Source organism: Bradysia coprophila, unplaced genomic scaffold (genome assembly GCF_014529535.1).
Source record: "Bradysia coprophila strain Holo2 unplaced genomic scaffold, BU_Bcop_v1 contig_350, whole genome shotgun sequence".
Taxonomy (NCBI): Eukaryota; Metazoa; Arthropoda; class Insecta; order Diptera; family Sciaridae; genus Bradysia; species Bradysia coprophila.
In genome coordinates, this window is record NW_023503608.1 from 4352407 (window position 1) to 4377675 (window position 25269).

The following is a 25269-nucleotide window of genomic DNA, read 5'->3' on the forward strand; positions in this document are numbered from 1 at the left end:
ATTTCCATATATAGTTCTTGTATAATATACGATGACTAAGGTAAGAAACATGCCATTCGTATTTTACTCAAGACGTACGTTCTTACCACACTTTATACGTAATCCTTTTTCCCAGTGCAGCCCCACCGGGAGGCATAACACTTGGGAATATTGAGGAGCTATAGTCACTGCAGGATAGAAGATTTATCAGTTTGGGACGATCATTTAAGATCTCGAAACACAGATCTGTTGATCCTTTGTTTCCATTCCCGGTCATCGTGTAAATCATGGCAGCCTTCCTGTTGCCGATAGGAACCTGTCTAAGATGTCAGGTCCTATTGCAGCAATTTCTGAAGGAACCACCCCGTAGTCTCCGAGCATCCTGCGTCTTAGTTGAAGAAATTTGGGGCAATCACATATCAAGTGTTCACCCGTTTCTTCTTCTAGATCGCAGGAACATCTCGGAGTGTCCGAAAGCCTCAACTTATTCATGTGCCGATTCAGCCCGCAATGTCCAGTAATCGCTCCTACTACTCTTCTAATGCGATTTCCGTCCATTTTGAGCAAATCTTTGGCCCATTTTTTGTTAGGCTTAGGGAAGAAGCATTTCGTGTGAACGCAGTATACTTGCACTGTCATAATTTTTTTTAGAAAAGTGAAGAACTAAAAATTCTATGTAAATGAATAATCGAAAAAATACTTCGGTCTTTCAGTAGACATGGAAGAAATTTCATTAAAACCTAACAACCTGAAATTTGATTATTCTTTTGCATGGGTTGTATTAAATCATCTTGAATTAAACATTATCGAGTATTTATAGCTACGAAACAAATGGTACCTATTCTACAAATTCCCAATGAGCCTGATGAACCTACTACCGCATTATTAAAATAGAAAATGTGAGAAAAGTGATTTAGGCCAAATCAATCATTTTCATTGTTCATTAATCTTCATCTCCATACAACACAATCTGTACTCTGTTCTGTGTGGAAAGGCAACAATATTTCTAGCTCGGCCTGTAGAAGAACGATACACGTATGCATACAGCTCTCTACCGGTGTAAAGAAGATGTGGCTAACGTACGCGGTAATGTATAACACATAGAACGTACAATAACTGGCACATCATACACATTGTGTGCATGAACTCAGCATATAATACATATTTATTAATATGCTTTTGAAGGGAAGTTTATGTATGTTAATGTAATATTATAAGTTGACGTTCTATATAGCATAGCTGCTATACTTAATACACCATGAGATAGATCTCAGACAATGGTGGTAATATGTTTTAGAAGCTCGGTTGATTTATAATTTATTTTAGTCGAGTATTTTCTCAAGAAATCTAATAATTTATGAATTGTGATAGGTGCCAAGTAGCTACTATAGAATATCTCATCCTGAAACGAAACGTAATTAAAATTAAAAATGGTAAATAGCTATGGAAATATTTGAAACGAAACGGGTCATGATATGTTACATAGATGTGGGAGTATTTCAATTAAGTGAATTGTAAATTTATTTAATGTTTCTAATATGCGGACAGAGAATTCGTCAAAATTGAATATTTTTGCACATTTCAGTGAAATTGAGTTTTTTCATCGTCAAATGGGTGATTGGATGTGATGGTTCATTGAAATCATTGATTAGAAGAACGTTTCTCATGGTGTGCCTGAACCAAATTTAAACAAAAATTTTTGCACCTCTGATTTTTCTTCGTATTTCTCTTTTTTGGGTCAAAACAAACAACTTTTGTTCGAGGGGTAGGTTGGCGCAGCGGGCGCTTTTCGAAAAAATTGCGAAAACGTCAACTGATGTCCATACCGAATATATTGGATTGGATTGGATTGGATTCGATGGGAAGGGGGTTAAGCCCAGCACCTAAGCCTCTAGTGGGCCTGTTGTGCTATTGCACAAGTCACTTGATCATATGAATTGTGATGTTTCATCATATCTCTCCGGACTCAGATAGTTCACAAATCGACCGTGTAAACGTCCCATACGTTGTGAATTCTCTAAGCCACGAGTGGTATGCGAAGACCACAACCATCACTAATGACTCATGCATTTTCCCAATGAGCGACTAGTCGATCATAGATGGCGTTTATCCTACAGTCTGTTGTATATTGTGAATTGTGTCATTGACATTATGTCAATATGGCGTGATTGTTGCGAAGAAATCGAATATTGGATTTCTTTGAAATTTGCGACTTTGTTACGGTCGTACAGCCATTAGATAACTAATAGCGAGTGCTTAATCACCAAGTGATTAGAATAAAACCAGGCAAGCATTTTTGCACCGGGAGTCGAACCCGGGACCTCTTGGGTATGAGTCCTATGCTCTACCGATTGAGCTACCTGGACATTACCGAATATATTAAAACATTTTGTGATGTTATCTAGTAGTCTTTTTGTCCAATATTGCAACACTATAGAAAAAATGTAGCTAAGTTAAGGGACCTCCGTGAAACCGAAACCACCAAAACCGACACTTCCGTAACGAAAAATATAAAAATTTAATTAGAGAATCGCTTTTATATACTTCGAAGACATCGAAAAGATACTAACATTAGGAAACTGTAGTCATATTAAACTCTGATTGGTCCTACAATGCTGTTACGAACGGCTACTCCGAAATTTTGGAGCGCTGCTCACATGTATTGATGAATCCCATCCTAATTATCATATTTATTGGCACATTAGGTTCTTGTAACTAGTTGACAGTATTCTTGATCGCTTTCAATGATCAGATGACTTACCAAAATTTATATAATAAGTCATTTAGCCCACAACAGTTATTAAAAGTGCTGGAAACGGCCAAATAATGGACTTCAGATGACGTTTTAGAAATTTTTTCGAAAAGCGCCCGCTGCGCCAACCTACCCTTCGAACAAAAGTTGTTTGTGACCCAAAACAGAGAAATAAGAAGAAAAATCAGAGGTGCAAAATTTTTGTTTAAATTTGGTTCTAGTTCACTTCCATTGTAAATTTAATTTGGGAAATATTACTAATATCCATACTAAAGACTTAATATGACTACAGCTTATGCGTTTACATATGGCACCTACATAGAACCACAGCCTGGAGCGAAAGTCCCATACGATTTTACGTCATATATAAAATATTGAAAAGCTCCCTCGACTCAAGTGTACCGAACGTGACTGAGCCAAAACATATGGGAAATTTTCTTAAGGAAATCGTCTAACAGAGTGTATTATCAAGCGTGTCTGAGCCGAAATTCACGAAAAATTGTCGAACCGATTTTATGGGGTGTAACTGAGTTGTGACACTGGTTTAAGAAATGCACAACAGACAATATTTTCTTGTTCAAAATGCATGAAAATTGGTGAAACCAGTACTGGGATAGAGAAGGAACATAAGAATGTTCTTAATCTTTACTAAAATGTATTCCACAGACGACTTTTATTAATCTCCGAAATGGGAAACAATTTCTTTTCTACGCTTCCACTCAGGGACTATTTTTGAATTTTTCAAAATAGTTCCTGCAAGACTTCCGAAAAAAAAATGTTTTCCAAAAATAGATTCTCTTGGTCATGAAATTGTTTTACTGCAAAAAACAAGATCATCTTCTTCGACTCCATAAAAATTGACATGACACGCTGATCAGTAAGGTCTAAAAAGTAACACAGCAAGATAACTCAGTTTTTGATCTGACAATGAGATAAGTATCTGCATTCCAAACTAGGAAACTTTGTCAGAGATTGGATCGTTCATTATTTCTAAAAATTTGGCGCATTCGATCTAAAATTGAAGTGCGATAATAATTGCGCCGCACCATATGAAATACAGGGCTCAATAATATTAACACAATTTTATTCGAGCGGAATTACAATACCAGCAATGCGTTTAAAGTTAACATACTTTTAGAAACAGTAATCAGCTGTTGACAATGACAGAGAAACGATGATGTGTTATAAGTGTTCTCTTATATAGAAAATACTATCTAATGAGGTAGAATCTAGTAAGTAGAATCTAATGAGGTAAACAATTTTGCATTGAACACAAGGTATTTAAACAAAAGAAGTAACAGATTCCATGATTATTCGAATCATTATTTTTGACTTTTCTGATTTTGTGCAGGATCGATTGACAGTTTCTTGTGATCATCACCTTTTCTTGAATCATGTAAAATGTGAAAACATCAAACACTTACATGGAAAGTGTAATTTGACATGTTTTCTGATTTAGAAGTTGTTGTGGCTTGTAAACGATTCCATAAAAGATTTGTTTATCAAATAAAAATGAACGCGTGTCTAACAAAAATTCAGAAAATAAAAATCTAGATTATCATTTGTTCAACAAAGTTCTTGTGGAATCAATTAAAAACCACATTAACTCCCAAATCTGAAAACGTGTGTATCTTGCCAACTTCTACATGAACAAATTTAATAATCTATTAGTTTGTTTTGGCATTTATTTTGATAAAATCCAAAGCTGCTTGTTGTAACTCAGGTTGAAATAGAGAGTTTTACAAGAAAAAGGGCAACTGTACAAATTTTTATGATGATCAATTGGGGGTCTTCTAATCATCGAACTAATAAACGTGCCACCATCTTTTCGTAACACAGACTAATTAATGAAATCGTACAAATTGTAGAATGATCCCAATAAATTAATGTTCAAAAATGTTAATGTGTCTTCACCTCTTCTATATAAATCTTGTAGTAAAGTGCATTTTGAAAAAGAGAAAGAGAACGCCACCTGCTGTCCGTGATAAATGTTTATAGAATTGAGACTATCTTGCGTAGGTGAAACATACAGTTTTTTTTCTTCTAAAATAAAATCTGTAAATATTTAGCTGGAGAAAATTAATGCAGAAGGTGAACAAGAGTTGTTAAAATGTGTAACATGGTTGTTTGCATAACTGTGGAAAGTGTCTATGTAAAACAGAAAACCGAAAAGACTAACCCTTTTTTTCCCGTATTGTATACGGAACATCAAATGCCCTTTAACCAAAATTAAATTCTACAGCAGAAAAAAATGTAATCTGCAAAACGGATTAAAGAACATTAAGGTCTTTGCGAAAAAGACGAATCGAAACTAAATAAGTACCTGTTTATACAATAAAAGGATGAACATAATAATCTCCTAAATATTTTATAATATAGGATGGATGGATGGATGGATGTATATAAGAATGGATAAGAACAAGGTTTTTATTATTTATAGGGAGCCGTACACGGTCGTGTATAAATCCAGTGTATACCTGCGCTCCGTTAATACTGCTTATACCTTCAAAATAAGATATATCTTTGTTTGAAGGTTTATTCAATCGAGTAAATTATAAACAATAAAGAAGATGAAGAAAATATTTATTACCTTCCTTCTTTCCATTCAAACAAACAAACAGAAAAAATGGTATGCAAAGGAACACTACTTAGCCATCAATATGTCACGCCCGCCAGGCACACGCGATAAGACATAAAAAATTAGTTTTTATAGATTTTGAAAATGACGAGTATTTGACAACAATGGAAAAGGGATAATCGTAAAAATAATGAATTATTTATCTGATCATCAGAGGGCACAGAAGATATTCTATTGAAAATGAAGTTAAGCAACATTCAGACTAGGAGAACAATTTGTATTGATGTAATCAACGACTAGATTGCAAGAAGCTTTGTTTGCTCGCTTAATATTAATTTATGTTTTCTGTTTTGTATATTTTACAGGGAGTAACTAATTTAGTCGGGCACATCTTTTGGCAGGTTTTGTATCAGCTGGTTAACATTGTAACGTTTTCACAACGAAGGCAAGAAAATAGTCATTTTCTCGCCATAGCTAAAACTTCGGTAGCCTTTGTTGTAAAAAACGTAGACTTCTGGACAAAGGAGGAAATTTTATCTTCTCAGGTTACTTGCAGCATCATCGAAATTTTTCAACCCTCGGTGAACAAATAACTATTCTCTACTTTGTGTTTATATTGTCGATTTTCGTTATATATGTGTCCTTTTGACAGTTCAATCATTAATACAGATCGTACTAACGATGAACTGGACGTAGACACCACCAGTTGATAAAAAACCAGTTGTTGATAGATGTGTAACGAAATTATTTACTCCCTGCTTACTTACTACTACTAGTAGGAGCTCTTTTGACACATGTATCCATAAATGTTATCGACAATTGCGATAGAAAACAGAATTTACCTCTACCCCTGTTTGTAATAAAACCATTCTACATTCTACATTAGTAATTGTAGAAGATAAAGCTACTTTGAAGAACATTAATTCAAAGAAACAATGCCGCTTCAATTTTAAAAACTTTGTTGTAATAAAACTACTTAATAAATTTTGTTCGAAAAAAAAAAATCAAACGAAGTAACAGATTTAATGATTTATTTCGGTAGCGAAATCGATGAAAACCACAAATTAATTTAGCATTTCGTTAGAATCGCTTTGATGGTAACGAGTAATTTCGCGCCGCGCGAGATTACACATATTATAGTGGAATTTCGCGCCCATACATTTTTCAATGGCTAACTTGATTTAGAGAATTTTTACGAGTACCTGGCGATAAATTGGCGGTAGATTCAGTTGAGTATCAGGTACATAAATTTTGGAGATGCGAATTTTATTCTAACACCCTAGAGCTTTGTATCAGGGATACCGGTATCCTTAGAAAGTGTGGATTTTCCTTTTACAAAACGTTAGGATACCGGTATCCCAACTTAGATACACGTATTTTGTATCAAGGATACCGGTATCCCGACATAGAAAGTGTGGATTTTCCTTTTACAAAACGTTAGGATACCGGTATCCCAACTGATATACATGTATTTTGTATCAAGGATACCGGTATACCGACATAGAAAGTGTGGATTTTCCTTTTACAAAACGTTAGGATACCGGTATCCCAACTGAGATACACGTATTTTGTATCAAGGATACCGATATCCCAACATAGAAAGTGTGGATTTTCCTTTTACAAAACGTTAGGATACCGGTATCCCAACTGAGATACACGTATTTTGTATCAAGGATACCGGTATACCGACATAGAAAGTGTGGATTTTCCTTTTACAAAACGTTAGGATACCGGTATCCCAACTGAGATACACGTATTTTGTATCAAGGATACCGGTATCCCGACATAGAAAGTGTGGATTTTCCTTTTACAAAACGTTAGGATACCGGTATTCCAACTGAGATACACACATTTTGCATCAAGGATACCGGTATTACTCAGAAAAAGTGGATTTTCCTTTTACAAAATGTTAGGATGCCTGCATCGCAACTAAGACGTTGCGAGATTTCTACCAGCAAGAAATTCCTTATGGGCGCGAAATTACACTAATAAAGTAGGAATTTCGCGTGGCGCGAGATTCCTACTTTAATAGTGTAATTTCGCGCCCATACGGCGCAAAATTACTACTAGCCGCTTTGATGGGCCAGAAGGAACAAGTACTCTCTGAAACAAGTTGATCGAATAAGTTTATATTCGAAAGTGTCCATATCAAAATATCGAAACCCACAAAAAAAATACTTACGGTGCTATCAACGTCAGATAAAGAATGAAACGTCATGCTTTCGTGTGTACCTCGTCTCGACCAGCTGCGCACTGGACTTTTCCACATTTTATGTCTTGGGTAAATGACGACTTTCCAATGACCGAAATTCACTTGAAATATGTCCTTAAAAAGACGAAGTTTGATGCTCTGTCGAAAGCGATGTATGACATGGTTTACGATAATTAATACTAAATATTCATCCAGTATTTAAGAGTGATGTATAAAATCACTCGTATAAAATCTAGCAGTTGAATTCAGCCTGAACTGAAACGTAAGAATAAAATGTGTTGTTTTCCTGCCACTAGTTGAGGTTTTGTATGTGACTACTAGCTGAGTGAATTAATTGCATGAACAACTTCCCGTAGAACAGCATCAAATCATATAAGATGTAAGTATTTAAGTCGAGATTAAGTTCATTTGCATCCAGAGGTAGTAGAGTGTAATTGAATTTTTGTTTTTATTTACACAATGGAAACATCAAAATGCAATTATTATTTATGCATTACTGACTCTGCTGACCTGCAGAATTGCAAAAATCAATATTTATCTTATTACTTTTGCCCATTCAGCAGCAGGTGCGCAACATACCATAAAGTATTATAAAATAAAAAATCAACAATGAAGAGTGGAAAAAAAATCAGTTTGCGGACGTAAAATGAAGTCGTGTTTATTCAATTCCTTTTCTTTATTTATCTAGACAATGATGAGATTTTTGCTGCTCGCAACCGATTCAAATGTTATGAGTTATAAAATGAATATGCAATAAATATTATCTTTGGTTTTAATTTTTGAATCAATAGTTGGGAATAAAGTGAATGCAAATATTTGTCACTTTAACAATGTTGCTGTACATATAGAGCTATGCTAAAATACTATGCTATAAATCTATACATACCAAACTCGTACAATAAATTACTGCTTCTCATTACGTTCGGACGGTTTATAAAAAAATTGAAATCAGTTAGAAATGACGAAATCCTTTGATGACGCTGGTTGCATTTCATTCAACATTCTTAAAATATAGTACATTACGTCCGAGGTTCCAAATATTTATTTTGACGATTACTCCCTTCAACGTAGTACAGTAGTACATACATCAGTTATATTAGTATTCTTCAACCATGCGGCAGTATCGTTTCCAAGCGTCACTGGAATCAAAATGTTGCATATAAGCGGACATGGTACAGAATGTTTGAACACGTTTTAACACTTCTGTTATCGACAGCAACAACAACAAAAAAGATATGATATCCAGTTCATGAAAAAAGTATGTTAAAATAAATGAAGTAAAAGATTTCGTGGCGACAAGCTTAAAATTTATAAAAGGTTCAAATACAAATGGAAAATAATTAAATAGCACCGAAGATCCTCTCCACATAAGTTTGTTTATTCGCTTGTTTTTACATGTTAACAGCCTGCCACTTATATATAATAAACACACAGAGATTTACCTGAACAAAAAGACGAAACACTAATTTAAAATCAAAAATGTGTATCGTTGCCTCACATAAAATGCATTCGTTTCCTTGTCTCCTCTAATCTTTCTTGTGAGCGGTTCGAAAAAAAACATCTAGATTCATTAACCACACACGACGTATATAAACCTCTGTGTGTCTCCATTCCAGATCGCATTGCACATTGTTATACACACATGTATGTATAAATTTTTGTTTCAATCATCAGCCAACGTCGAAAGTATATCTGGAAATGTTGATCGCACTGGTCACAATGTCAAAAGATTATAATAATGTTTCCCTGCCCACAATGTAATGATGAGGCAATCAAGTGATTTCTTGTTAAAATAAATTTTTATTGAAACATTCATCGGTGTGGTTGGAAACAACAACGTGAATGGATGCATCTTTAAGGTGCAAGTAGAAAATGGATTAAAAGTAGCTTTGACCGTATAATAGAAGGGAACATGAGCAGCAAGCCTCGAGTGTTTTGTCACGTTGTTGCTTCCAACTACACCTATTAATGTTTCCATGTTTAAGGTAAGTAGAAAATGGATTAAAAGTAGCTTTGATCATTTAAAAGGAAACAAGAGCCCTAATGGCAAATGTCGTCTTGAGATCTGTTTATTGCATTTGTTCCACAAACTTCGTTCAGCATATGGAAAACCAATTTTTAATTTGGCATCCAAAAAGAACGAAAAGAAAAATAGAAATATAAATGTTCTTCGTTTGGTAAATAAAAATCTTTTAAAACATCGCTATAAAATCAGAAAAAATGAAATAATTCACTTTATTCGACTATAAATATTCCACTAAAGTTCCAACCTAGTCATTTCCCAAAACTCCAATCAGTTTCAGAAGTACCAACAGTTTTAAAAAAATTAGTAACTTCCAAAAAAAACCATTCAATTCCAAATATTCCACTCAATACCCAATATTCCAATTAATTTTCAACATTCAATCGGCGCGGCGTATACCAATCACAAAATCTATTTCTGAATCATAGTATCTTTTATTATTAGTATATGAAACAGCTAAGCATCAGTTATCGACTAACTAAGTGATGAACTCCGACTAAAACAAATGAAGTCAAGATATTTTACAATGCATCAAACAAAAGAAGTAATAGATTCAGTAGTTATTATGGCAACAGTTATATGACAATTTGTAAAGGGCTAAGACCAAAATGACACGTTTTCGGAAGGGTATTTATTTTCCGGACACCCATCTCGAAAGAAGAGTGAGAATGGTGGATTTTTTTCGTTTTTTTTAATTGATTGTGTACCAATGTAATTGCACTTAAGGGTGCCAAGTCAGTGTTGCTACGACATCATCAACGTGGAGGATTTCGTTCCTTTCTTAACAACATTTTCTTTAATTTAAGATAAGCGAAAAAAAGACTGCTCAAATTGCACAGCCAACAACACTTTTGGTTAAATTCGCTGTCGTCATAACTTAAGTTGTTCAAAGTTTTTTTCGTTTTGAAAAATGGATTCTCCCATGTATCAATTAAAATAAATTCATTCAAATGTTTTGTTATCAGTCAAATTTACATATCAAAATTTTGAATTCTCCGAACAAAACAATTAATTAATTTTACAATCGATACCTCTTTCGTATAATAAAATGTAACTCCTCTGTATGGTCAATAGAATTGTGATGTGTATTCAGCACATTCAAACATTATTACCATTTCGAATGTTTAAAATGGTTAAGTTTCCGAAGTCGTATAAACCTCTGTTTATGCCTTAAATTCCGATTCATAGATAACACACGAAAAAAAAAATGATTTTAAATGTTCCTGTGACTATTGAAAAGTTCAGTTTTGTTCGAAATTCTAAATAAACTGTATGCGATCATGCCATATAATCTCAACCACAAAACGCAAATCAATAAATAAATTTAAATAAATAAAGATAACATTTTCCTTTTTAATTGATTTATTTGCATAGTTAGTACATATGTAATGGTATTATTCGGATAGTCTCATATTTAAAAACACTGTTTGAGAGATATGCCCATTTGTGCAAATAATTCTAAAACTCATTTCATATTAAATGTCGAATATATAACTGAATAGAATGGTTAGAGATAATATGATTTGCATATAATCAGATAGTTTTCGCTGTGTATATGTATATGCCCGTTAAAATGGACTTTTTATCGAAAAGCAAATATATTCTCAGTTCGTTGTTTTTACGTTACACGATTTAAGATACGAAAATTTTATTGTAAATTAAAATTATACAGAACATGATATGTGGTTCGATAATCATAACAGTTTCTGAGTATAAATGTAATGCGTCATGCATTTAATGTTGAACCCATTACAAATAAAAAAACTACAAATTTATCTAAACTCGGTTGCCGAAGTCTATGCAGCTAAAGTTGGACTTTAAATCGGTACTCCAGATCGCCTCCGTTCTGGATTTTTAGATTTTTCATTGTTATAAACTGACAGAGAAGGGTAAAACGAGACAAAACGTATAATTTTTGTGTTATGAGGTAAACTAACGCTGTGTGTTTAATTTAAGAAGTCTTTTTTTTGGAAATAAATGAAAATTGAAATTTAAATTGAACGTTTTGCAGTATATAACCAGCATACGTATCGGGTCTATTACATCTTTTGAATTAACAATTTTTAAAGCTTGATCTTTTACTTCATGTCTTTTATCATGCATTTTACTATGTAATATCACATTATTGAGAGCTCCACATTTATGTTCGTTTCTTGTTGTCAATAACAGATGAATAACAGAAGTCATTTTCTTATTATCATATGTTCAGGTTGTCGGATTAGCTCAAATGAAGACAATTTTTTTACTTTATTGCCAATATATTTGAGTGGAGTTATTTCACCAGAAAATAGAGCGCATGCGCGCAAACAATTAAATATTGAAAACAACTTGTGGCGCCTCTACAGGACAACGGACAACAGGACATACTTGAATAGAAACATACATGTACAAATCATGTTCAATAAAATAGCGAAAAATTCACGCTGCGCCGGTATTGCGTCCCAGAATTTTGAACCAATGAAAGTATACTCTATAGTTATTGTCTGATTTGTACTTTCATTGCGAATAACTAGGTGAACAAATGAACCGAAATACTTATTTACGTATCTGTTGTGGACGGTATATTTTAGGCAATTTCGCGGGTTGTAGCCCGAACGAAGTGAGAAGCGAAAGTGCCTAAAATAAGCCGTCAACAACAGTTGCGTATATAACTTTTCATGCTGATGGCCTAAATTACGAGAAAAATTCCGTAATTTATTTTTAAGGCATGACAAATAAATTTCAACTCTTCAACGTAATGACTGTGCGTTATAGATTAAGGAATTTGTTTATGTATTGTCCGTTTGACAAGTAGATCGCCACCGGTTTTCAGTGGGTTTTGATTTTTGTTTTTTACACGTTGTCACGTAGATTGCTTGGTGAAAAAGGATTTCACCTTGTACGAATTTAATACCTTGGACCGTATCTGACACTACAATATATGCAACATGAAAAAACTAATTTTCAAAACCCCCTGAAACACCGTGCTTCCATCTACGAAGTAAACACATACCAAGAGAACCAATCTTAATCTATACCCGTTATACCCTCTCCACTGTCCATTTTGAATTATCGGCGTACTGACAGCGTACTGGTCATTTAGTAAATACTCGTACTATTCGCTTGGTTGGTATGCATTGCATCGTGTTATGTTCAAAGTATGTAAACACTGAAGGTAATGGAAATGTGCACTGCACATTGTGCAGTCTCCACTTTCAGGTGAATTTAGCTTCGTTATGTTGCAACACGTATTGAATTCGTTTGCATCAAGTTGCAAGTAGTTGAGGAATTCGATTTCATACAAACTTAGCAGGTGCAACAACATTAGCCACAAGAAAATGTGATCACGGCAACATTACAAAAATGAATTCACCTTCAGTGTTTATATAGTTTGGGTATGATACAAATATTAATCAAGCTGACATCATAAAATCACTAGGCACAATATTAAGAATATGGATGCGTCCTTATATAATGGCGTAAGACAAAATGACCAATTACTGAGTAGAAACACTTTCCAGTCCTCATAGAACACCCTTCTAATCACTTTCACATTCAGACTTACTTTAACAATAAGTAACCAAACATGTTTAGCAACACCTTCATAATGGAAACAAATTTCCATATCTTTGGCTTTGTCTCAAAAATAAAATACAATTTTATGGCACCGCAGACTGATAAATTATTTTTTTAAACAGAACAATTTATTACAGTGTTATGTCAGCTAACTTTAAATTGAGCAAAAATATTGTTTGTAAACATTAAAAACACATTTGGTCGTATCGGAAACTTTTGCAATGATAATAACAAAATTACTTAGCTGGAAGTGACCTCATTTGAATGTATTTTTTATTGTGCAATATGTTGATAGTGCGTTAAGTCAAATTATATTCTAATATTCATAATTTATTTTCTAATTAATCTGTCAACTACACTTGAAGAATAAAGAGTGACGCAACTCCAGCTCGGTTGTTGTAATCTGTTACGGGTAGAAGGCTATCATCTGTTATCTTTAGCGACTGCAAGAATACACTCTCACTAATGTGTTCTTATTATTAAAGTATTTGTTAAAAATAATGAAGTAATAGATTTGCGATCAATCTCTTGTAAGTCTAAGATCTAATAAATAGGGTGTGTCGATTTCAATTTTTGTTTTTAGTGATTCCGGATTCCGCCCTACCGCGATGCACCCTCGCACTAGCAATAATAATCAGCGAAAAGTTTTTTTTTATAAGTCAATATAAGCTTGCACCGTCACTTTTTCAAAAATTTTCGAGCTACATGAGATAGCTGGATTATGGGTCGAAACCAAAAAAAAACTACAGATGCTTTTGCAGAGTTTTCACTCTGTACGGCATCTAGAGGGTCTACTAGAACATACAAAAATTAAAAAAAGTTAAAAAAATGTTTTACCGTCATTTTGGTATAGCACCAAGTTTCACCGAGGTGGAATTTTCAGGAATTTTGTAAGTGGAAAAGTCATCTCTTCTGGGTGAATTTTTTTCAAGCTATTGTTGTGATAGCTCATTTTGTAGGTATTTCAATAGCGCGTCCAGCAAACGTACAGTTTCGATAGATAAATTTAAATATTTTTTGGTTTCACTGTTGGAAGGCCCAAAAATGGGGCATTTCTTTGGGTATTTTCGAAAACATAACAAATTGGCTTCTCTTAAAAAACGAAATCTTAATATTTTCAGCTTTTTAATGTGTTATTCATGAATAATATTTGAATTTCTGTCAAAATTTTTCATTTACTTGCTGTATTTAAAATGTTAATTGTCTCCATACTCGAAGAAATGCCCAATTTTTGGGCCTTCCAACAGCGAAACCAAAAAATATTTAAATTTATCTATCTAAACTGTATGTTTGCTGGATGCGCTATTGAAATACCTACAAAATGAGCTATCACAACAATAGCTTGAAAAAAATTCACCCAGAAGAGATGACTTTTCCACTTACAAAATTCTTGACAATTCCACCTCGGTGAAACTTGATGCTATACCAAAATGACGGTAAAACATTTTTTTAACTTTTTTTAATTTTTGTATGTTCTAGTAGACCCTCTAGATGCCGTACAGAGTGAAAACTTTGCAAAAGCATCTGTAGTTTTTTTTTGGTTTCGACCCATAATCCAGCTATCTCATGTAGCTCGAAAATTTTTGAAAAAGTGACGGTGCAAGCTTATATTGACTTATAAAAAAAAACTTTTCGCTGATTATTATTGCTAGTGCGAGGGTGCATCGCGGTAGGGCGGAATCCGGAATCACTAAAAACAAAAATTGAAATCGACACACCCTACTAATAAAGTAACAGACCAGATAGTAAACCTGCGGATGGGCGTGCCGTCTGTGAAAGGTTATCTAGACGATATGTGCAGGCCCGAGTTTTTGTCTTCATACAACGACTGAAGGGCTTTTTCGAGCCAGTTCGACCCAGGATATGGAAACAAAAAATGTTAAATCGTCGTTTATACCTAGAATAATTTAGGATAAAATGTATTGTTGCTGCAAAATCAATTCCAAAGACCGTCGCAATTGAGAACTCGCGTCACTGACCCGATGTTTTCGAGTGCCTCCGATAAATATTATGTTATGTGAACATGTAAAGTTGATAAAAGTTTTGTTTAAATATTAGCTCAGGGGCCTATATGAACAGTAGATCTAATAGAGCTCCCTTTTCAATAAAACACTCACAGCCTGCACTTAGTTTTCAATTGCAAAATGGAATGCGACAAACTAATGTTTGGCTTCTTCGTTTTACTGGTTACAGCCATCTCTGTTGCGCCAGAGGAGCAACAAATTAGGTGAGTACTACAGGCTTCCACACTAGACACGATTACACTTCTTCTGATAGATAATTTTCGTTCATTCAATGAAGCTGTGACAAATATTCGTCCTTAATGAGAAATGTAACGAGAAACGTAGAATCAAGAGAGAAGTACGACAGAAATCTGGAACGTCTCGGCTTCGTGACACCTCATAATGTTTTTGGCGTTCGCGTTTGCAATCAGTGTTACGGTCCAGCACCGCAACTTGCGATGTTACACACAGTCGGGGCGCAGACTTTCAAAAAAAGATTCAATATGACGGGCAAGGACTACGAATCGATTGCTGTTCGATGTAAAAGCACTTCCAATCAATATGCAAAAGCATTTACTTCCTTATTCAAAAATGGTCTTGGTCGTGCGACGATGCCTAAATATCGTTCCATTGATGGTCGACATAATAACGCAAAAAATCCTTATTGGGGTGCATCGGGGACTCCATTTAGCCGATACGGTCCAAAGAATTATCAAGATGGAATTTATTCAATTAGGAAAAGTGTGACTGGCTCAGACTTGCCAAATGCACGTTTGCTTGTCGAAGGAGTTTTGAATAAGGCAGTTCGATCACCCACTCCAGAATTAGCATACAACGTACTTGGCTTACTAATTATTTTATTTGCCACTCACGATCTACACTATCAAATACCAATGCAACCAAAAAATGTGAATGAAGAAATACTGTGCTGCACTCAAGACAGACATGCCGTCTTGCCTTCCAATTTAACGAATTCAGTATGCCTGCCTATTGAAGTATCGAAAAACGACTCATCTTATAAAAATGAAAAAATTGGATGCCTGAATATGGTTCGTTCCCAGATCGGTGAATTTCCTGATGTTGTTCAGGCTGGTGAAATTGTTAATCAGGCAACGGCATATTTGGATTTGTCTCTAATTTATGGAAATGATGAATCAGAGTTGAAACGAATCAGACTTTTTAAAAGTGGCAAATTTCGAATGGGAAAGAACAATCTAGTGGCGGTTGATTCAAACGGAAAATATTTAAAATCCATGGAACGATTCACTACCATACCAATCGCTTCCATCTGGCCAACACTATTCACTCGCAATCACAATCATCTCGCTGAACGATTAGCAGCCCTAAATTCTCATTGGGATGATGAAATCATATTCCAGGAAGCACGTCGCATCAATATTGCAAATTTTCAGTACAATTTGATCGCAGCAAAATCGATCGAAAGAGTTTTTAAAAAAGCGGTCAACGAAAGTTATTCTGAGTTAAGGAACGCCGGTACGTTTATCGAATTCACGTTTACCTATCGTGGCGCTCATTATTATGTTCCGTCGACCATGCAGTTTCGCGATGAGAACTACACGCTAACGAATGAGGTTCTTCAATCCGATACGATTGGAAAAATTGAGCTGCTTGAAAATAATTTTGATGATGCGTTGCGAGGTGTGGCTAATGAACCTGTGAACATGAAATCATATAGCGATGAAGTATTTGCAGATGAATTTCAGATCTGAATCAGTAATAATTGAGCTCTTTCCAAAAACAGATTATCAACAGAATTGGAAAGAACGGAAAGAATGGCTACGGGACCGATCTCATTGCGTTGGATATTCAACGTGGTCGAGACCATGGTATCGCTTCGTTCGTACAAATACGCAGAAAGTGCAAATTAACGCCGGAGATCAATAGCTTTGACGATTTCAACTTAATTTTTAACAAAACAAATGTCGATTTGCTGAAATCATTTTACAGTTCCTATGACGACGTCGATTTTTATGTGGGCGGATTATTAGAAGCCTTCGAAAGTGTTGGGAATCCGTTTGCAGGTCCAACATTCGGGTGTGTCATTGGGGATAACTATAAAAATGCCATGGGAGGCGATATTTACTTCTACTCGCATCCCGAAAGTCCATATCCAATGACGAAAGCACAAATTGACGCTGTTGGCAAATACTCAGTGTCGAATCTCTTTTGTGTTAATTCTGGACTAAATGAAACGAACAAACTGTGGTAATGCTCGAAACGATTTCCTTTTCTTTTTTAAATGTTGCTTGTAACTCTGATCTGTTTTCAGGTCGTATGCACCTCATGCAGTGAATCCGAAAATCGATTGTAAACATTTTCCACCAATGGATTTATCAGCATGGAAAGAATGACTTCACATGGATTAGGAATAGTTAAATAAATTGTTAGGCACATGGGACCGTGCGAGATTTTCTGTTTATTTCTACTGAATTGCTATACCATCCGTGTTAGAATTTTCGAGAGCTTTGAGCTCCGTTTGAGCCTTGAGCCAGACAAAAAACTTTCTTTCTAAGCAAGGATGGTTGGTTATCCCTTTCGGTGTTCGTGAGGACTTTGCGTAGTGGTGAGTATTTTTACATTCGGTTGGGTTATAGAAAGACCAAAGCTACAATCACTCGATTCTGATTACTTCAATCTCGTATTCTAATTATATGCTCAGTCTCGAGACATTCCGCAACCAGATTGTTATACACATTTGTGTGTGTACTGTAAACTGCACGCCCGATTTTACTTCAATACACAGGTTGATGTGCTGCCGAATTTATAGTTTAGTTTTCGCCAACCATCATTACCAGCGATAATGCCAATGAACTTTTTTTTTAGTTAATATAAAATTGAAATGGCTACCTGTCCGAATAATTATATGCATGAAAACCAAAAAAAAAATCGTAAATCCAATGCAAATGAGGCAATTAAAACGCACGAAAAAAGTCCCGTGTTAAGTTTGTTCAAAAAAAAATCTCTGCTATGATCGGCCTGAGCGTCCAGATAGTCCAGTTTCTTTTATTTCTTTTTCACGTTTTTTTTTTGTAAAGTTAATTAACAGCATTTTTATTGAATTAAATTTATTATCAGGTTTTATTTATTATTCGAATTCGTTAGCCGTTATAGTGCGAATAGAGAGCACGAAATATTAAGATGAAATTTTTGCCCTGTTCGAAGATCTGTGGGCTATAGTCTAATAGCTATTACCATGTCGCTTGTAACGAATTCGAATACAGAAGAGAGGGCAAAATGTATGTTCAGGTAATTTGCGCTATAGAACGCGAATAAGAATTTCCTCAGCTCAGTGACGAAAATCAGAACTTTTGTTTGGATTTTTTTTTAGCAAAACGTTGTATGCAACTGGGCATTGAGTGACCCATCTAGTGCCTAAACGTCAGACATAAATAACTATTCCGACACCTTTGGCATGGAAGGTGCTGCTCAAATTGTTAGAAAATATTTTTTGGTCTGGGTTCAATATTTTCCTAACATGTGTCGTAATGGAAATTTTGTTCGAAAGATATGAGCGTTGTCAACTTGTGATGGAGCAGAGGTTGACAACAGAAAACACACTGTGCGCAAAATTTGAGGTCAAAAGGCGCAACAGATCCTATGCGCAAAATTTAAGCTAATGAGCAAGTCATGGATAACAATTTATGTACAAATATCATTTTTAAACACGAGTGCGTTAACATGTTTATGGAGCTATGTTATATTCACGTAAAAAAATTACTTACATTAATTAATTATGTACTTCTGTTGTTTGAACTACTTTTTAACCTTGCCGCCCGTAAGATTACTGGTTTCCTCGATTTGCGCCTCGTCGATTCCTGTAATATCTTTTCAAAATTCTTGGAATTCTATTGTGAGTTCTGCTGAATGAATGTTACCGAATCTCTTACTTCTTATGACCGAAATATTTACAGATTGAAATGAAATCTTATACTTCATTAGTTTTACCTTAGTATATGTTACCATAAAAAGTCTGCAATAGCCCAGATGTTACAGACTGTTTTGTTGTCACTGTCGATAACAGATGTTTAAAGGAGTTCTTAATAAATCACTCAGTGCAATATTTTGTATATCTTTCTTTCAATAATCGCTTTGACGAATTTCAAGCAAACACGTGGAATAGTTGTTTATGCCACTCAGCATCATAATATGGACACCATTTTGTAATAACCAAGTTTCTACCATTTCAAAAATGTCTTTAAACATGGTTTGGTTATTGCAAAATGCTGCTGATATGCAAACTTTAGATGCATCTGTGGCATAAAACGTTGTATGCAACTCGATACAAATTATTTTATTACGGCAAATTTTTCATATTATGAGTAGCATAAAAAATAATTCACATTGACATTCAGTCGAACTCACGCTGAAAATTAGTAAAGGTACGTTACTCCTGTTACAGACGGCTGTCATCTGTCAAAGAGAGCAATAATAAACGACAAGCTTTGACTAATTAGGTCTTATATAGTAAAAAAAACATGTTCAACACAAATGAAGTAAAAGATTTCTGAAATCAATTTCTGAAAATCTTCGATTAAATGAAGTAATAGTTTGAATATTAAAACTGTTAATATGCTTGCCGTCTGCGACCGGCTAAGAGGAAACATAATTTTTGTTTTATTGGTACACCTGCTCATTCGTTTAAAATTCAAAATGTTGCGTCGTGAACTTCTGTTGCTAATTTCGTATGGGCCTTCTCGTAGCCGCTTCTCGTTTTTAGATAATTATACAGAATGTATGGCAAGATATATACATGCATATGATGTGCAAAAGAAGCTAAATAATTTTATTTCGTATTTTTGTGTCGAATAAAACTCATAAATCGAAATTAACTTCAACATTCACACAAAATTATGTTGATTTCTCATCTTTTGTACGGAATATATCGATAATTTATTATGAAATTGTGGTTTATTATGCACTACAATACCAAATGACTATAATAAATTTATCATTTCTGAATTAATAGTTTTGAATTGAAAATCGAGAGAGCAGAAAAAAAAGAGTTAAAATAAAAATCTCGTTAAAATGTATGAAAAATCGAAATTCAATTGTAAATTATGAGATACGCGATGATGATTGATGAGTGAATGGAATAACGCCTTTTTCAACATGGAATTGTATAGTGCTAGACGTGTGCAGTGGGTATTATATTTTTGGTTGAATTACGTACATTACAATCGTTCTTTCTGTTCAAAATTCATGGTTTGAACATTTTGCTGTCAAATGAATTTCTATTTGAACGTTTTTTTTTCTATTATATTTACGAATTCCCATCAATTCGGTATTGTCTTCAATCATCCGAAAAGTCATACATTTTGTTTGATTGTTTGTGGATGTGCCGGCTTCCAGGCACACAAAGCACATTAAATGAATGGTGTGGGCGGTTAATTTGTATTTAAACAATTTTGCTTCTGTACACAATAAATGTACCTTCAAGTATCCAACAATTTATCCAGAACGTACAAATCTGTTGCGTATTTCACATCACCCAGAGGTAAAATTAATTTTGGAATAATATTTACAGTAGTGCTTCTGTGGAATGTTCTTATAAATTAAGCCTCTTGTATAACACTCACGTCTACGTACGTATACACATTGCAGCGCTTGAATGAATATAAAATTCAGGCCTTTTTCGGAGTGTTTGCTCGGATGAGAGATGTGTAAAAGTGTTTGTTTCATAAATTAATTAAATGTAAACATTTTTTTCTGGTTCCTCTTTTTTCAAAAAAAACATTGTTTGTTTGAGGGAATAAAGGGGTGGAATGAATTTTATAACGAGGTACACATACAGAATGATGAAAAACTGGTGCGGTTGTACAGAAAATTGATAAAATAATTGGTTTTACAATCGGCTATTCATCTGTTATCGATGACGACGACATGCTCTGGTTAATATGGTCGTATATATAGTAAAATCCATGTTTAAAAAAAATTGAAGTACAAGATTTGAATCAACAGATTAAAAATACTTTGATCAATGGAAGTAATAGATTTTTATAAATTGAAGAAATCACCATATAATAAAGTGTTAAGTAATTGTCGTTCTATTGCAAAATTATTGCAATTTCAATTTCTTCAGCAAACTTCTAAAAAGAATACTTTTCAGTAGCCTCCACATTAAAGAGAAAAATGTTCAATAATTTCACGCGACGATTCACCCCGAAAAAGCCAGTAGTTTTTAGGTAAGGTTATGTTTCTCTCTCGATGAATATCAACTAGTTGAAACTATCTAGGACCGAGTTAACGATTAGCAATTTAATAAAACAATTAACGATTAGTAACTAACTAAGTAAGTAGAATAGTAACTACACAATATTTGAGGAGAATAACATCGAGCAAAATCTATAGCACTCCTAATCACTGGTTCTCATAGAAGGTCGAGCGATGCAGCACACGGTCAGTTTATTGATTATTATTATCTTGGTTCACGTTGTGACGCAAGTCAAAAACATAAAATTGCGATTACGGAAATTAAAAGGCTCGAAGATTTCGAAATTGAAGCAAAATAACCCATATCAGTTTTCTATGTTCCGATGGAAAGAGGGCTAGTTGATTTATTTAAACGAAGCAACGATAGAACCGCTCGGGCCAATAGGTGTAGTCAGTCAGCGTATTAATGGCTATTCGCACAAGCAGACACTTTTGACTGAGACTTTCTATTTTTTCGTGACAGGATGATATTGGTAGGGCTGGCGTACAACATATGTCGTTACATAAATGAAATTTATGCCAAGCCGATCATTGTAGAGATTTATTAGCCTTTTTTCTCACTCAGTTAGGCTCTAGAAACTTCTGGGACCCAACTTTTTCTTATTGTAAATTCACGAATTTTGTATCTGTTGCTGTAAATGTGAAACTATCAATAATTTTACTCACTAACGTGATAGAAATAGTGAAAAAATCAGATTTATCGGTTTGTTCTAAAAGATCGTGGAGTCGCGTCACACTTCCTCTTTTATTGTGTTGTTGATCATTGATTTGATGTGGTTCATTAGCAATTTTGATAGTGTGACTTATTTTGATTTGCACGACTATACACATTTATTAGTGAGTAATCAGATATCTCAAATAATCCTGACAGCTACAAGGTGGCACTCAATTTTGTTAATGATGCTGTGATCGAGAGATAGACGCCCCAGTTTTGAGATTAGTCGTGAATGCGTTTGTTTTAATCGCGCGTCCGTTTCTTATCGTTCAGTGTGATTGTATTACAAAGTTTTTTTTTATAAATAAAAGATTGCTAACTTGTCGCTATAAACGAAACCGCTCAACACTGAAGTGAGCTGGAAACATAGTATACATGAAGAAGTTGCCAGTGGTTCTATGGTGTCATCCGCGATCAGTATCGACGGCATTCGAACGTGCTTTCTTGCAACGCGAGGATTTTTATTGTCTTCACGAACCGTTCGGTGATGCTTATTACTTTGGACCTCAGCGGCAATCTTTGCGTTATAAAAATGCAGATCTACCAAACGATATAAAGCTCACATCAACGACATTTCAATTCGTCTGTGACGAAATTCGAACTGCACGACCCGGAAAACGAACCTTTGTTAAAGATATGGCCTATCATGTCTTTACTTATCTAAAAGATCATGAATTACCAATCGATAAAATGATAAGCACGTTTCTGATCCGCAATCCCTTTAATGCCGTACCGTCGATGTATAAGTGCAGTATCAGTGACTGGGGAAGCTTTGATCCAACCGAAATGGGTTATTTGAAACAAAGAGATCTCTTTGACCACGTCATGAATCGTTACAGACAGACACCAATCGTTGTTAATTCGGAAGAATTGGTCAAGAATCCGAGGGCAGTTCTACAGAAGTATTGCGCACTTGTAGATATTGAGTATAAAGAATGCATGATCGAATGGAAACCAATGAAAATCGAGCAGTTTGACAAGTGGACGGGTTGGCATGAGTAAAATATTCAATTTAATTGAAAATTTCCTACGTTTACTAATAGCAACTTTGATTGTTTAAAGCAAGGCGCAACAAAGCACTGGCTTTACAAGTGATATACAGTCGCTGAAGAAAGATTTATCGACGTATCCACAAATTGTTCACAAAACAATCGAAGAAAATCTACCGATCTACGATTATTTAAATAAGTTCGCAATAAGAGTTTAAATCGAGTTCCAGAAAAGATAATAGTTTGTGCTGTATTTATATACTCTCCTAATCTTTCACAGACGACAATCATTTCAGTAAATATATAAATAACGAATCTACTACTTCTTTTGATATAACAATTTTCAATTTACAGCTAGAGCTTGTCGTTTATATTTGACACCGTTGTTTGTATCCACAATAATGCAAAAAAGAAAATCAAAACCCACACAACGTGAATACAGCCGTCATATACGGCTGTTCAGTTCATCTGTTATCGATAATGACGACAAAAATAATGACAAGCTCTGGGTAATATGGTCCTTTATATAGTAAAATGCATGCAAAAACAAACTGAAGTACAAGATTTGAAATCAATTGAAATCAACCGATCAATGGAAGGAAAATACCCGATAATAATACTGGTAATATGCTTGCCGTCTGTAAGAGGTCAAGAATACCTAAAGTCAAACTCGGTCTCAGTTCACTTCCTAAGTCCCATTTGAAAGAGTATATGACAATTTAGTCTAACCTGAAAGTCATGTGAAAAGAAGTAACAGACTAGATAATTATATTGGTAATACCTGGAAGAGTAAATAGATACCTGGGTTGACCTGAGTCCTTTGTTAAAAGAAATAAACTTAAAATTACAATTACTTTTCATTGCTAAATCCTCACGAAACGGTCTCTGACAAAACCCTGTGTGAGAATGAGTAGCCATTGCTACTCAGATAAATTTGTAAAAATTCATTTCAAAGTGTAAGCTAATTTGAAAAGTATTTGTCTACACCCAAATTTATCAAATTATTTGAAAAACCAAATTTGTCGTAATCAATTCAGCATTATGTCTCTAAACGTACGCAATCAAAATTTACCTGCAAAATTCAGTGCAAATAATTCCTCGTTACGACTGACGGCACCTTCATGTAAACACCAAAAACGAAATGGCTTGCAAACGTCCTGCAACGATCTATACTGTAATCGAGGAGTGGTGCCGATAATCAATAGAACTTTCCAACGAATTTCGCCGACAAAAATTAGAATGATAATTGATATTGAATTGGAACCGCAGTAAATAAATTTAAAATTCACGACGACTGTGTATGTTTTACGACATTTTGAACAGATATCCAACTGCTTTTGTTTGATTTGGATGTACGTCATGTGCAAACAATTTTTCTTCTCAATGCGATCTATCTAAAATAACATTGGATCCGATTACGTTTGCGAACAAACTGGGTACACAGAGAACACAGAGAAATCCGTACGGAAAAGTGTAAGTATTTCGGCACGCAGAATATAATATTGTACTCATTAGGTTGATCCTTGAAGAGTCGTAAGCAATAGATATATTTGTAGAAGATGTCACAGTAGACATGTGACAGACTTCCCTGTGATGTATTGAAAACGCTGGCTTATATCAGAAACTACACTTTAAATCTACGACTTTTCCTTATATAGTATAGACCATATCTACCCTGGTCTTTTCTTACTGTCGAAAAGATCCACAGACATGGTAACTGGTTACCCAACGCACGCAAAATGCTGTGAAGCGGCTCGTAAGATTAATTTCAGAAAATTGTAAAATTTTGAGCGGCTCAAAATAACCAGCAGCTCTTTGGGCCTGATGGTTTGATGATTTTCGAGACTCTTCAAGTTTCAATGTAACTAACGGTAGGGCGTACTTACCAGACTCGTCTCTTGTACGGGTCTTATTTTTATACAATCGCGATGTTTTGTTTCAATTAAATGCTCTTCTAGTATTCGCGGTTGACTCGTAAACACTTCAAGCCAGCACTGGTTAATATATGGGTACTACTATAAACAGAGCTCATTCCTATGCATCATCGTAATCGTTTGCACATCAAATAAAATTGCTCGGTAATCATAAATAAATTGCATGTTAGAGGTTAGTGAATTCATGGTGAGTTTGATGTTTGAACCACATAAAAAAAAGAATATGGAACAACATATTCGCAATAGTTATGGCATCAATAAATTGATTTGCAACGGTTTAAAATTTACTTCTCTTATA

General features: G+C 34.6%; 2 protein-coding genes and 1 long non-coding RNA gene across 4 annotated transcripts; all 3 read left to right on the forward strand.

The window, feature by feature from the left end:
• The first annotated feature begins 169 nt into the window (after positions 1 to 169).
• Positions 170 to 19084, forward strand: LOC119080345. The gene is made up of 3 exons (XR_005088315.1): positions 170 to 251; positions 1165 to 1174; positions 19074 to 19084. It is a non-coding gene; the product is annotated as an uncharacterized LOC119080345 (long non-coding RNA).
• LOC119080344 (peroxidase-like) lies at positions 15158 to 17545 on the forward strand. The gene is made up of 4 exons (XM_037188640.1): positions 15158 to 15326; positions 15401 to 16805; positions 16865 to 17328; positions 17393 to 17545. The coding sequence occupies exons 1-4, from the start codon at positions 15244 to 15246 to the stop codon at positions 17472 to 17474; spliced, it is 2034 nt and encodes a 677-aa protein (XP_037044535.1). The 5' UTR covers positions 15158 to 15243; the 3' UTR covers positions 17475 to 17545.
• Positions 19085 to 22415: 3331 nt separating the features above from the next.
• On the forward strand, positions 22416 to 23342 carry LOC119080346 (branched-chain-amino-acid aminotransferase-like protein 2). Of its 2 annotated transcripts, none has more exons than XM_037188641.1 (2): positions 22416 to 23046; positions 23111 to 23342. In XM_037188641.1, exons 1-2 carry the CDS (start codon positions 22424 to 22426, stop codon positions 23253 to 23255), a joined length of 768 nt encoding a protein of 255 aa, XP_037044536.1. In that variant the 5' UTR covers positions 22416 to 22423; the 3' UTR covers positions 23256 to 23342. The 2 variants fall into 2 exon arrangements, with proteins under 2 accessions (XP_037044536.1, XP_037044537.1); XM_037188642.1 differs by having other exon boundaries at positions 23115 to 23340.
• The last annotated feature ends 1927 nt before the right edge of the window (positions 23343 to 25269 follow it).

Coding starts and splice junctions, on each gene's coding strand:
- LOC119080344 (XM_037188640.1), top strand. CDS start 15,244: ATGGAATGCGACAAACTAATGTTTGGCTTCTTCGTTTTACTGGTTACA. Junction 16,806..16,864: donor TGAAATCATATAGCGATGAA/GTATTTGCAGAT, acceptor TTCCAAAAACAG/ATTATCAACAGAATTGGAAA. Junction 17,329..17,392: donor AATGAAACGAACAAACTGTG/GTAATGCTCGAA, acceptor ATCTGTTTTCAG/GTCGTATGCACCTCATGCAG.
- LOC119080346 (XM_037188641.1), top strand. CDS start 22,424: ATGAAGAAGTTGCCAGTGGTTCTATGGTGTCATCCGCGATCAGTATCG. Junction 23,047..23,110: donor AAGTGGACGGGTTGGCATGA/GTAAAATATTCA, acceptor GATTGTTTAAAG/CAAGGCGCAACAAAGCACTG.